The sequence below is a fragment of the Zingiber officinale genome, chromosome 11B (assembly GCF_018446385.1).
Source record: "Zingiber officinale cultivar Zhangliang chromosome 11B, Zo_v1.1, whole genome shotgun sequence".
Taxonomy (NCBI): domain Eukaryota; kingdom Viridiplantae; phylum Streptophyta; class Magnoliopsida; order Zingiberales; family Zingiberaceae; genus Zingiber; species Zingiber officinale.
The window spans coordinates 3,830,834-3,843,280 of record NC_056007.1 but is presented as its reverse complement, the minus strand read 5'-3'; the positions used below and the strand labels follow the sequence as shown (position 1 = coordinate 3,843,280).

Sequence of the window (12,447 nt, the reverse complement as noted above, 5' to 3'; positions counted from 1 at the left end):
AGCACATGTTGCAAGAAGAAGGTTGTTGATGAAAATCGTCGAGAAAAGGTCAGAGAAGATGAAACGGAAGTGATTGGTTTCCTCATCACTTAGGGTTTTTAAATAGAGGCCATGAGATACTTTATAATTTTAGACGTTTGATTAAAACAGTCTGATCATTGGCAATTGTTGGATTGCAAAGAAGGAAGTATCGTTGGTCCATATAAAAAAATCGTGCATCAGCTGTCTCTTCAAAGAATGAGGTAGTGGAACATATGACGCTTACCCATAAATAGGTACTTATGATGGACAAGACAGCAATATTATTAAGTTGAAAAATCCTTCCCATCTATCATTGGCACATTACTTGGCATGCTAAAATTAATAAAGATTGATGTAACTCATTTGCATGTCACTAGGCACTTCAAAATTAATAAAGATTGGAACATATTGAAACTAAAGATAATAGTTGTAGTAAGGAATCCCAAGTCATATTTTTTTCTCGAGGATAGCTAACAAATGTGTGAGTACTCTAGACTCAAGTGATTTTTTTGGGTTTTCTAAATGAAATTGAGTATTTTGGTTTTGATCATTTAAAAGGTAGTTATCCGGAAATTAAACCAGCAATGAATTCATCTAATTCTCAATAGTGCATTAGTACAATCAAAAATAGGATCAAAGAAAGGCGGTTCTCAATTCAACATGATCGTAATCGGTACTTGCTACCCCGATCGATTGATCTTATCGATTCAAGAGTCGCGGGTGAAATGACTGTCGGAATGGAATCGGAAATGTCAGGAAAACTCCGCTGTCGTCTCCGTTGGAAAGTGAAAATCGAAGATTGAAGAAACTGCCACTGATCTGCGGCAAAGTGGAGAAACGCAAGGAACAAGATCGCGATCAGATAAACTCTGCCTGATGCGCTCAAACCTTCGGACGATGGTAGTCGGTAGCTCAACGTTCGCCAGAGATGAAGAAGACCGATTCTTAGATCTGGGAGTGGAGCGGAGCTCGCGATCATGCTCTCAAGAAGAAACTAGCATAGTGAACAGTGGCGAAGCATGCCAAAGCTCTGCTTTTAAATCTCTGTTCGAACCCAGTGCAACAGTAGCTAGCTTCGGTTGAGTTGCACAGTGATTGGGTTAGCGCAAGCTGAGTTCAACTTCCAGGCTAGCTGAGCTTAAGTGAACCCAAATGTGGCAATGCATCCAACTCTTAGCCTACAAAAACCAAATTAAAACACACTAAGCACAAATTAATAGCAATGAATTAGATAAACTCGAAATATTTCTTGCTTAGTAAAAATCAACTCTCAAATTGATTTCTCATTCAAAATAGTCTTCATAACTAAACAATTCCAGCAAAATAAAATGACACATGAAAACATCATCAAAATCACCGAGAAAAGGTCAGAGAAGATGAAGCGGAAGTGATTGGTTTCCTTATTACTTAGGGTTTTTAAACAGAGGCCATGAGATACTTTATAATTTCAGATGTTTGATTAAAACAGCTTGATCATTGGCAATCGTTGGATTGCAAAGAAGGGAGTATCGTTGGTTCGTATAAAAAAAGTGTGCATCACCTGTCTCTTCAAAGAATGAGGTAGTGGGTCATATGATGCTTACAAATAGGTACTTATGATGGGCAAGACAGCAATATTATTAAGCTGAAAAATCCTTCCCATCTATCATTGGCATTACTTGGCTTGCCAAAAGCCTGACAAGTATCTTTCCAACATAAAAGTTGGTCGCGATATTTAACGTGCGAGTGGGAACATGGCTAGACGATTGGACCAAAAGAACATTCAGCCAGTCGGGCCAATAAGGTGGGTGATCGGGCGAAGATAAGACTTGAGTCTAGTTAGTCGGCTACAAACCTCCTTCAACTAGATTTAAAGGGGAGGCTAGTGATACGAGATGTTATTAGCAAACCCAGATATGACGTGGTAGCCAAAGTCAAGGTGAGAGGACAATCAAAGTCAAAGTGAGGTGGCATACAGCGCATCACTCTCATCAGGGCTTTGCCCCTCACTTGACGCTAAGACCTTCGGTATAAGGACGACCGACTTAAAAATCGATCGTAATTGAAGGGTCCAATACTCCATTTATAAACAATTGGTCGGCACAAACGTCGATCGAAATCATGGCTTGCATCGCATAACTTTGTTATATACTAGCCCGGCTCAAAGGTCGTCTGGACGTATTTAAGCCTAGTATTCGCTCTCAATTTATAGATGAATGTCTCTATAGTCGGGTAGGATTAATAGACATATCTCTCCATTCAGCACCAAAACATACAAACTAAATCCGAACGACCTTGAAGTCGATTGAGCATATGGGATTTAGTTCTCCACTTCTGCAATATTACTTTCAGCTTACAAATGTTATATTTCAGTATAAATCAGATCGTCACAAGGTCAGTCATACCTACGAGTCTGAGCACCTTGTTATCCAATAGTTAATCTCTCATCATATGGTTGGTCAGTCCTAGAACTGACCAGACACACGAGACTTGACTCCTCATTACTTATTAAATCTCCAGCATGAGCCTACGAGCATATTGCTGACCATACTTATGGCGGTCAAACTTATGGGGTTTAACTCTCTTCAAATGGTAAAATACATAAGGTTATGCCCATTACAAAGTCGATCGGATATAGAGACGGTCGGGATATCCCGTTCGTCCAAATATCCACCCAGATTATATTCCAAGAGATAACATTGTCAGAGAATCCCAATATATTATCAAAATAACAACTATCTGTCAAAGAATATTCTTCGATTACAACATATACATTCAGTAGAACCTCCTCACAAAGATGACTATACAATTTCTATCATTATTGTGGAGATTACACAAGATTATTCATATATATATAACAGAAGTTTCCTCGGAAGATAACTGTACAAATGTCAGACTATACACCTTCCATTATCTGACATCTTCTGATACTGAATATTCCTTGTCACCTCATCATTACGAAATTATCAAAGGTGATATAAAAGAGGGGTTATCTCCACTGGAGGTACATTTTTTACCCACTTTACTTAGCAAAGTACAAGATTTCTCTCTACTACGCTCACCCAATTTTATCGTAGTCTTTCTTCAAATTTCACTTGGTTATCTACTAATTTGAGCATCAAAAGACATATGCCAGGAACCTCTTTTCTTATTTTTGCTCTAATGTTCTATTGGCTTGTTTGAGTATGTGCGAAGAGAAGAGAGGTACCTGGAGCCCTTTTCCTGCTCCAACTCATCATCTTTTTTCTTCCATGCAAAGTCTTCTTCCGGTTAATAATATCGTCACCTACCCAGCGCATCATCTCCTCCTATTTCAAATAGGATCAATAAGTGAAAAGATAATGAAAAAAAATGATAAATCAAATAATATTGAATCTGTAATGATTAATTTAGTTCCATAGAAATTTTTTATTGATCATCTAAATAAATAAAAATATTAAAAGCACTCGCAACTGACAATTTAAAAATCCAATATCCCATAATTATGAGTTCCATTTTTTTTTAAAAAAAATCCTCTAAATATATTATAACAAGTGATCCAACCATAAATACTTGCATAATAATTGGACACTCTGTTGTACGGTAGCGGGAAAAAAATTAAAAATAAAAAATAATGGGAAAGAATCGATAGGAGGGGATCGATTGGTCGTGGATGGGACGCGTGCCGTGGATGATGGAGCATGTGACGGGTAGAGGAACTAACCTGCACCAGTCGTTACCCAACGCTCCATCGGGTGCCGTTCGCCCAGTTCGGTAGGTCCACCTCAGCCGACGCGGGGCCCTCGTTATTGTGGCCACGTGACCTCGCGTGAAGGCCACGTGCCCCCATCCGTCGCGTCGGCCCCCCTCGTAAAGTCGCTGTGGAAGGCGAAGGAGAGGACGACACGTAGAGTGAAAGTCGGACTGGTCCCTGTAGACCACCCATTCAGTGATTTTTTCTGAGATATTTCTTTCTTTATAAAAAAAAAAATCTGAAAATTACGGAAGCACCACCAGTCAACAATGACAATTGTGTTTTCATAATACTATAAAAAAAAAAAAAAAAAAACAGATGATTTTACCATTATTGATTTTCACAGGCTAAATAATTAGATTTACTTTTTAACAAATTAAAAGACAGTATATTTAAAAAATGAAATAGAAAGCAGTCACTACCTTCTAAGCAAAGATAGTATACGAGTAGAAGAGTTAAGCAAAACCGAGCTACAAATTAAAGAAGCTAAATGAATAAACATATACGATGAGTCAACTGAAACTTAAGCTACTTAAGATTGAGTCAGGTAAAGGTAATAAGAATAAACTAACAAGAACAAGCAAATTCTTTGGTAAAGGTCATTATTTTAGCAAGCAAGCATTGTTCCTTTATAAAGATCAACTATTTTGAAGTCTACAAGGTTCAGGAGAACCCATGCTCAAGTAGTAACATTATTTGTCTTCTTTATATTTTAGCCAGACAGTTACATTAATTATCACCAGCTAATAGACAGCACTTATATTATTTCTTCCTGTTTCCCTGCGCCAACTTGGTGAGTTGGTTCAGACACAATATAATGCATCATACATAATTTAGACTACTAGAAAGATCAATAGTGATAGGTTCATGGATGATTGAATTTGAACACTAAAGTGATTAAAAATGATAACTTGGCAGAAAAACTATTGGGGGAGTTATGTGATCTGATTGACTGCCTCTCTACCAGAATGGTAGTGGTGACTCAATTGAAGATACTCCCATGCCCAAGTAGTTTTGTCACAGTAGGCATCCATTGATGAACAACTTGTTCAGTAATGAATCCCATTAAATGTGTGATGACTCATCACATTTAATGCTCCTTGGTGGATCTCCACTGACTGTGCATATAATGCATCAGTTGCTCCGTCAGTTAACCCATCACATTTAATGTCTCCATTGATCATAGACATAATCAGTTAGAAGATCTCCCGTTCATGGAGATTCTATTGGCCAATGCTCTTGTGAGAAGTGGAGAACTTCTATTAGTCAAGATTATTTTACCTCTTCTCTATATGAAATTATTCCAGTCACCCTCTGACCCGATCCCACAAATCCAATAAATTTCTAGTGGATAAGGATCAGGCATCACAACTTTAATATCCGTGTATTCACAAGATAAATAGCTGAATTGCTTAGGCTACTACTTTCCAAAATCTTATCAAAGCAAGGGACAAAATAGATAAAACCAAATGATTTGAGAGAAAAGTCGGTGACCTCCATTTTCCTTCTGTAGCAGTCTTATTCCATCACAGTCCCCATCACACGTCCTTTCAGTCTCTTCTCATTGCAGCCCCAGAAGCAGCCCTCGCTGAAAGAATGAGCCATTGCCACGTCTACAAAAGAAAGATGTAACGAGTCGTTTTGGTGAAATGTTTCAAAAGATTTAACTTTGAAAACTTAACCTTGCCGAGATGACAAACATTACAAATCTAGGGAGGTTAGTATAAGATTTCAACTAAGTGAAAGTCAAATCTCTTTAATGATTATCACAGTATCAGGCCCAGCAGAGGTGATAAGGATGTCAGACCATTGATTCGTGGTCGATATTTCCTCCACAATGCGAGCTGACACCATCATGGGCGAGGGAGAAACATGACAATGTGTCCCTCTCACTGCCTCCTTCCTCTCCGGGTGAATACGAAGTCAATCTATCACACGCTCAATATAAAATGTAGTGGACCTAAGATCGGACCGGTAGATGAACCGGGTGGACAATGGGTTCCTGGTTTGGTTTTTATGCAAACGATTAAACCGGCCGGTTCAGTATAGACTTGATTTTTTTTCCCCTCCCTGTTGTGCATATTTGGATATTAAAATGCACTACTTGCGGTGATGAAGTAAAACACTCAAAGTTGAGCAATAAAAAGATTAATATTTAAATTTCAAATAGGATAAATATTTTAGAAACTGAATTATGAGTATGCATTAAGTGAACTAAAAAGATTAATTGAACGACAACTGGATGCTTAAATTATAAATAAAAATAAAACTCTGATCTTTGAGTCTGTTCTCAATTGAACTTGTTAAATTAGGTTGTTGGTTAACAGAAAAAGGTAAAAAGCATAGGGTATGCAATAACTACCTGCCCATCCAGGTACACCACTACGTTGCTTTCAGTGTTAACAGCAGGCGTAATCTTCAGTTCTAGAATTCAGTTGTCACACACACTTTCATGCTAGGATAAGAACTGGGAGTTGGTACCTTGAGTACTATACGCGCTATGTGCTAGAAACCAAGACAAGACGTTTACCTCGCTTTGTGCCTTTGTGCTCTGCTCTGCCTGTTGATGGTGTTGTCGTCGAGATCCAGCTGCCGAGCACTCAGAATATATCAACATTTGAAAAGAATTTTTTCGGGAATTGGTAGTACTTGAGGTCGCTTCCTGTTCCCTTTAGCCACTTTTGCAGGGTTGAAGCTTTTTTTTTTTTTTACCATTTTAAACTTTTTGAAGGAATTGGTTTCTTGTTGTATGGATCAAGAGTCTTAACTTGCTGTTAGTGCTTTTGAGTGTGCTCGGTTTCGTCCTTTGGGTAATATTTGTGATCCATTTTCTGTTTTCTGGCAAGAAATTTTGGATCTTTCTTCTGTTCTAGTAAGAAAATTTGAATCTTTGGCTGAAGCATCTCTGTGTTTCTGCAGGTCTCAGTGTGAGATCTGGAAGCTGAGCTGAAACATTGTATCTCTGGAGACGTAAAAATAGATTCCGTTTATATCATGAACTCCTTCCCTGGACGATGAGGCAAAAGCAAGAAACCATACAATCAAGGATGATAAATGGCACATCTGACCTGTTCTCTATGTAAGTGTACAACTTATCCAAGTTGACTGCTAGATGCCTTGGTTCATTTCTGTTCTTGTTTATTGCTGTCTCTCATTGCATGCTCCGGAATGATATCTTACCTTGTTTTTACATGGATTTGTGATAAGACCTGATGATGAATTCGCCGAGTTAGCATGGGAGAATGGTCAGATTGTGATGCAGAACCAGAACAGTAAGGCGAGAAAGGGCTCATTCCCAAGCGGTGCCTTCTCCTCCCGGTATGGCACTGTTCAAGAAAAGGATACCAGGGAAAAAGTTGGTAAATTTCCTCATCCTGGTGCAGTTGATGACCATCAGCTGTCAAGAAATTCCGCTGACAACGGAGAGAATGCTCAAGATGATGATATTGTGCCGTGGATCAGTTATCCAATTGAGGAAGTTTTGCCAAGTGAGACTCTCCAGAATGATTATTGCGCTGAGTTCTTGAATGAGTTCTCTGCATTTGATGTGAATCCTCTATCAACCCACAGGAGTAATGTTGTTGGAACTGGTCGAACCGTGGGGTTAAATCAAGAAATTAGAAGGTCAAACAATGTGGAACATAGCCATGTTCCAAAAACACCTACATGGAGCAGTTTGGGTTCGAGCAGAATAAGAACCAGCCATCCACAGCAATTCCAAGCTTCAGCTCTCAATTCCAAGTCAACAGTAGTTGACATCAGGAGTAGCGATAATAATGTAGCTCAAGAACTCAACAGAAGGCTGCAGAATCAGGGACCAGCGAGTTCCAAGCAGAAGCAGCAACAAGGCGGTATGGGAACTCTGATGAACTTCTCACATTTTGCAAGACCCACCGCACTTGCTAAAGCAAACCCCCATAGTTATGCTGGATCGCGAAGCAATGAGAAGGCATTTACTCCAAGCAGCAATCCTGTCACTTTGAGACCAGTTGAAAGTAATAGTGGCAGTAAGGATATTAACAAGGTACCAGGGCAATCAGGCTCTGGTCCACTCAGGTTGGAATTGGGATCATCCATGAAGAATCTTCAAGGAGGAGGCTCAGCTGAATTTTCCAATAAAATCAGTGGGGAAGATACTCTGAGGAGCAGTAAGAATTGTACTAACTTGCCAGATGGTCTTCCAAGTTCAAGCTTCGCAGCCAGTGTGGCTCTTTGTAGGCATGACAACAGAAAAGATGCTGAAGCAGTTATGCCATCTTCGTCTATGTGTTCAGGGAATATCAATGTAGCTGCATCTAATGAACCCAAACATGGTGAAAAGAGAAAAGAATATGATGCAGAAGACTCTGATTACCTCAGCCACAGCGAAGTAAGTCAGTGATAACGACACTAGTTTTGCCAAAAAAAAAAAAAAAGAACGGACTATTGGATTTCCATTTCTAAATTGGCCAAGGCAAATACGTGTAGGATCTCCAAGATGAGTATGCCGACATAAGGAAGCCGCCAACTGGACGTGGTGAAAGAACAAAGCGAGGTCGGGCTGCAGAAGTTCATAACTTGTCAGAAAGAGTGAGTACACAAGCATATTTCATCACAAGTGTTCTAAAAAATTCTATTAATAAATGAAAAAACTAGCTAAGATGCTTTCTATTTCTTTTGTTGGGTTGATCACAAAGTGAATGTTTACACTGTCCATATGCAGCGGAGGAGGAACAGGATTAATGAAAAAATGCGTGCACTACAAGAGCTTATACCGAACTGTAACAAGGTAATCTATATTTCAATCTTTGTAGAAAGCAATGCTATTGGTGTTTCGTACCTAAATGTAAAATATCAATGGTATTAAAGGCCTACTTGTAGTATTTATGTTGATTAATAAAATATATGTAGAAAAATAATCTGATTTTATCCTTATAACCTGATGTCGGGGCTAACCCTTTACCTGCAACAATGTTGAGCCCCTTGGTTCCATATAAAGCAAATAGAAAGTTAGAAAGAGAAAACAAAATGCCGAAATGAGTGTATATTTAAAATGTCAAAAGATTTCCCACCTAAGGTTGAGCTTGGTACACATGAATGAAATATCGGAATGCTTTGTTCCCTCTAGAATTCCATTTTAATGTTTGGATGGATACTTTGAGTGGAATTGATGTATTCAAAGAAATGACTCATTCTACAAATTGTATTTCATACTTTAAAAGGGAAAAGTTTCGTTCCACTTCAATGGAATATAGTTTTTATTAACAAACTATCATCTCAAAAGTTAAAAATAGTTAAATAAAATGGGTGAATTGGGCAGGCCAGTTGAGCTAGCCAAGCCATGTGATCAGTGAGAGCAAATTGGTTGTGCCAAGTAAATGGTTGGTTCAGTTAAACCGAACAAGATGGGTGGATAGATCAGGCCAATCAAGTTGGTTGAGCTAATGATGTCTAATGAACCAGGCAAGTTGAGCAAGTTAGCCGATTTAGTGGATCAACTAAGTCATGAATGTCATGTAGATCAATGAAACTAGATGTGTCAAATGGATGAGGATAATTGGGAACTCCGAAACAGATGGACCATCTAAGTTAAATTGGTTGGAAGAATTAGATGAATACAAGGGTAAAACTTAGATTGAAGCATCCAACTAGCTATATATCATTCTAAATTACAACCAAACAAAGAAATGTATTGGATGTTTCCCTTTCATTTCATCCATTAATTGCACACCATTCCATTCATGTATGAATTTGTGTTGGATTGTGTTTTTGCTTGAGCCTTAACTGTCTACGGAGGTAACCTTATTTTCTTAAATAGCAAAGTGGACTATCAGGTTATGTACAGAAGTAGAGTATAGAATCATGATGCTAATAATAACATGAGAACTTATTTGGGTGAAACAATTGATGACCAAAGTGAGACATGATCCCATTAGAGCTAATGGAACTCTGCTCTGGGAACTAAATTATCGTGCACATAGCTTCTAATTCGGTATTGTCATTGGACATAGTTGTAATATTTATGCAGATTAATAGCATACATAAGTACAAGGGGACTACCAAGGAAAATAACCAAAGTTTGTTCCAGTAACAGTGTCAGTGACTAAAATAAGTATGATCTAATTCAAATATACCATTTTTTGAAGGTGGACAAAGCTTCAATGCTTGAAGAGGCCATTGAATATCTTAAAACTCTTCAGATGCAAGTTCAGGTAAATACTTTATTAGATGGATTTGTCAAGTTTGATTTGCAACTCAGCAATTCTATCATATAAAACAGATCATGTCCATGGGGAGTAGGCTGTACATGCCACCTCCTATGATGTTCCCCCCTGCAATGCAACACTTGCGCGGACCAATGGTGGCTCATTTCCCCTCGGTAGGTGTTGGAGTGGGCACCAGCATGGGATTAACCCCAGGTTGTCCAATGATTCCAATTCCACCGATGCATGCACCACAGTTTCCTTGCACTCCAAGTTCAGGGCTATCCTGCATGAACGGAATACCAGGACCTATAAATCCTTCAATGTTTGGAGTCCACGGTCAGGGATTTCCAGTTCTGATGCCCAGGCCTCCGCAATTTGGTACATTAGCAGGACTTTCTCTGAATATGAATGCTGAGCCCGATGGACATACAAACAATGCTGTTGGAATTACCAGTGATCATCAACAGCAGCAGAACTTAAATGGAGAACCAAACGCAAGTACAGATAAAGCACATATTCAGGTATCCACCCACATTCTTGATCACCAAGTTTACCAGTTATTCGATGCTCTAGAGGTTTCATCTCACTCAGTGTCGCATTATTGAACTTCATTAAGCAATCACGCTTAGTTCTTCTTTCCTTTATCAACTATTTTAATTTGTCTGCATTCATTGTTGCAACCAGATAACAAAAGATTGCCTATGATGATCAGTAGTGGCAGAGAGAAAAAGCTCCACATCTCGATCCAAGTAGATAGATGGAGTATTCAGGCCGTGCAAAAGGTGCGTCTTTGTAGAAACTTGGAATAAGAGATTTTGAGCAACTTACTAGCAAATAAGGATATAAATCATATGTATTGATTGTCCAACAGTGGTTAACAGGTTCCAGTTATTAGTCATTTGCAATTAACAGTGCTTGCGGATGGACACTCCATGGAAAAGATGGTGCATTAAATTGCCAGACCTAATCTCAAACAAGTTAGCATTGCTGCTCTGGCAAATGTAACTAGTGAAAACATCATTATGCACCCAACATAATGATTTGTCGCTGTCATCGTCTACAAATCCTTCTCTAGCAATATACCCTTATTTTTGGTTATTGAATGCTTGCGTTTGTGTGGCTAACAGATAAGCATGTTAGTTTATTTGCCAAATGAATAGTGTGATGAATGAGAGAGTAGATACATAATCAATCACAGAGTTCCATAAGGGTTATTGATGCATGTACGATTGCTAAAAATATTATGCGTAAGAGGCAGAAAGGAAGGCTAACAGATGAATATGTTAGTTCATTAGCCAAATGGATAATGTGATGTTGGAGGGGTCATGACAGGAAAATCAAGAGCTTGTACAAAGGTTCCTGGTGTATCTACTACTATTGCTACGCTCTGTGCAAAGATTCGACAGTGGCCAAGGATTAAGGACAGAGAAAGGAAATGAAAATACCGGTGTAATTTGATGGACAACTGCATTGCTTGGAGAAATCCTAGACTACGATCTATTCAAGAACACTCAACAAGGAGCGTAAACCATACGTTGAAACTCAGAAATGTTGCGGATGGACCAAAACTCAAAAGGAGGTACTCACAGATCACGGAGCGGAAAACCGCCGTCGGTGTTCTTGGATTTCTCTTCTACTTCTACAGCTCTGCTAAGGATCGGCATGAGGCATTGGAATCCATCAACGACGCGATGCAGATCCATGGACTTCGACCAATGCCGTCGTCCATTAGCGATCGACGTCGGAGAGGGGGAGGGACGAGGAGGCATGGATGAAGGCTCGCAACAGTGATTGAATAGACCCCAAAAATGAGCATTTAGGGTTTTTTTGTTTACCATTATACTCTGTTTATAAGGTGCGCCCAAAGTTCCAATCTTTCATCATCCAACCAACCAGATAAATGATCTAACCAGCCCCGGGGTGGTGCAGCTGCAGGGACATTCAGTTATTTCTTAGATATTCATAATTTAATCCTCAGTTATGATGTATTTATAAAAAAAAAAATATCTCCAAACTAAACTTACAATTAAGGGATTGGGCTTCTGTGTCGCCCACCACATGTACTTCCTGATTTATCTTGATAATTGATGAAAAATTTTCATGAGACTGAGTCATGTGCTTCCCGATTTATCTTGGTGGCCTATAAGAAATTTTCATGGGATCGGATCAATTACGCGAGGTTTGATGTTACCAACATGGTTAATTATTTTTTAAAAAATGATCTAACCAACCAGATAAATGACATTTTATGAGTAAAGAGAAATTATTTACTCTTTTGGATAATTCTTATGGTAAAAAGGTGATGCGCACACTTGAGACACCCCTCCACGCCCGTCCAAGACACTTAGAAGGGAAATAAATTATAGTGGCAAAGTTGCGTCTCTTTAGATGGGAGAAATCTTATTCCCTAAGAACCTCTACATCGTTAGCCTATCTAAAGATTTTACTTAAAATTTTAGATAGAGTAGTTAAAAAACTTTTACATTAGTTACCTTAATCATTTCCTAAATTTAGTATTTATGAATAGTA

General features: G+C 38.7%; 1 protein-coding gene and 1 long non-coding RNA gene across 5 annotated transcripts; one reads left to right on the top strand and one right to left on the bottom strand.

The window, feature by feature from the left end:
• Nucleotides 1-634: 634 nt before the first annotated feature.
• LOC122033685 lies at nucleotides 635-6,222 on the bottom strand. 2 transcript variants are annotated; one of them, XR_006126621.1, is made up of 5 exons: nucleotides 6,096-6,222; nucleotides 5,228-5,346; nucleotides 3,704-3,910; nucleotides 3,209-3,308; nucleotides 635-1,199 (listed from the first exon to the last, which is right to left on the bottom strand). It is a non-coding gene; the product is annotated as an uncharacterized LOC122033685 (long non-coding RNA). The 2 variants fall into 2 exon arrangements; XR_006126620.1 differs by lacking the exon at nucleotides 635-1,199 and having other exon boundaries at nucleotides 2,875-3,308.
• Nucleotides 6,223-6,246: 24 nt separating this feature from the next.
• Nucleotides 6,247-11,021, top strand: LOC122033684 (transcription factor PIF3-like). Of its 3 annotated transcripts, none has more exons than XM_042592803.1 (9): nucleotides 6,247-6,387; nucleotides 6,653-6,812; nucleotides 6,941-8,102; nucleotides 8,201-8,302; nucleotides 8,436-8,501; nucleotides 9,859-9,924; nucleotides 9,993-10,439; nucleotides 10,603-10,700; nucleotides 10,790-11,021. In XM_042592803.1, exons 2-8 carry the CDS (start codon nucleotides 6,748-6,750, stop codon nucleotides 10,621-10,623), a joined length of 1,929 nt encoding a protein of 642 aa, XP_042448737.1. In that variant the 5' UTR covers nucleotides 6,247-6,387; nucleotides 6,653-6,747; the 3' UTR covers nucleotides 10,624-10,700; nucleotides 10,790-11,021. The 3 variants fall into 3 exon arrangements, with proteins under 3 accessions (XP_042448737.1, XP_042448736.1, XP_042448738.1); XM_042592802.1 differs by lacking the exon at nucleotides 6,247-6,387 and adding an exon at nucleotides 6,402-6,543; XM_042592804.1 differs by lacking the exon at nucleotides 6,247-6,387 and having other exon boundaries at nucleotides 6,670-6,812; nucleotides 10,800-11,021.
• The last annotated feature ends 1,426 nt before the right edge of the window (nucleotides 11,022-12,447 follow it).

What these genes read in the sequence shown, in the direction of transcription:
- LOC122033684 (XM_042592803.1), top strand. Translation starts at nt 6,748, where the DNA reads ATGAGGCAAAAGCAAGAAACCATACAATCAAGGATGATAAATGGCACA. An exon ending in TTATACCGAACTGTAACAAG is followed by an intron (nt 8,502 to 9,858) that starts GTAATCTATATT and finishes CATTTTTTGAAG; the next exon opens with GTGGACAAAGCTTCAATGCT. An exon ending in CAGATAAAGCACATATTCAG is followed by an intron (nt 10,440 to 10,602) that starts GTATCCACCCAC and finishes TGTTGCAACCAG; the next exon opens with ATAACAAAAGATTGCCTATG.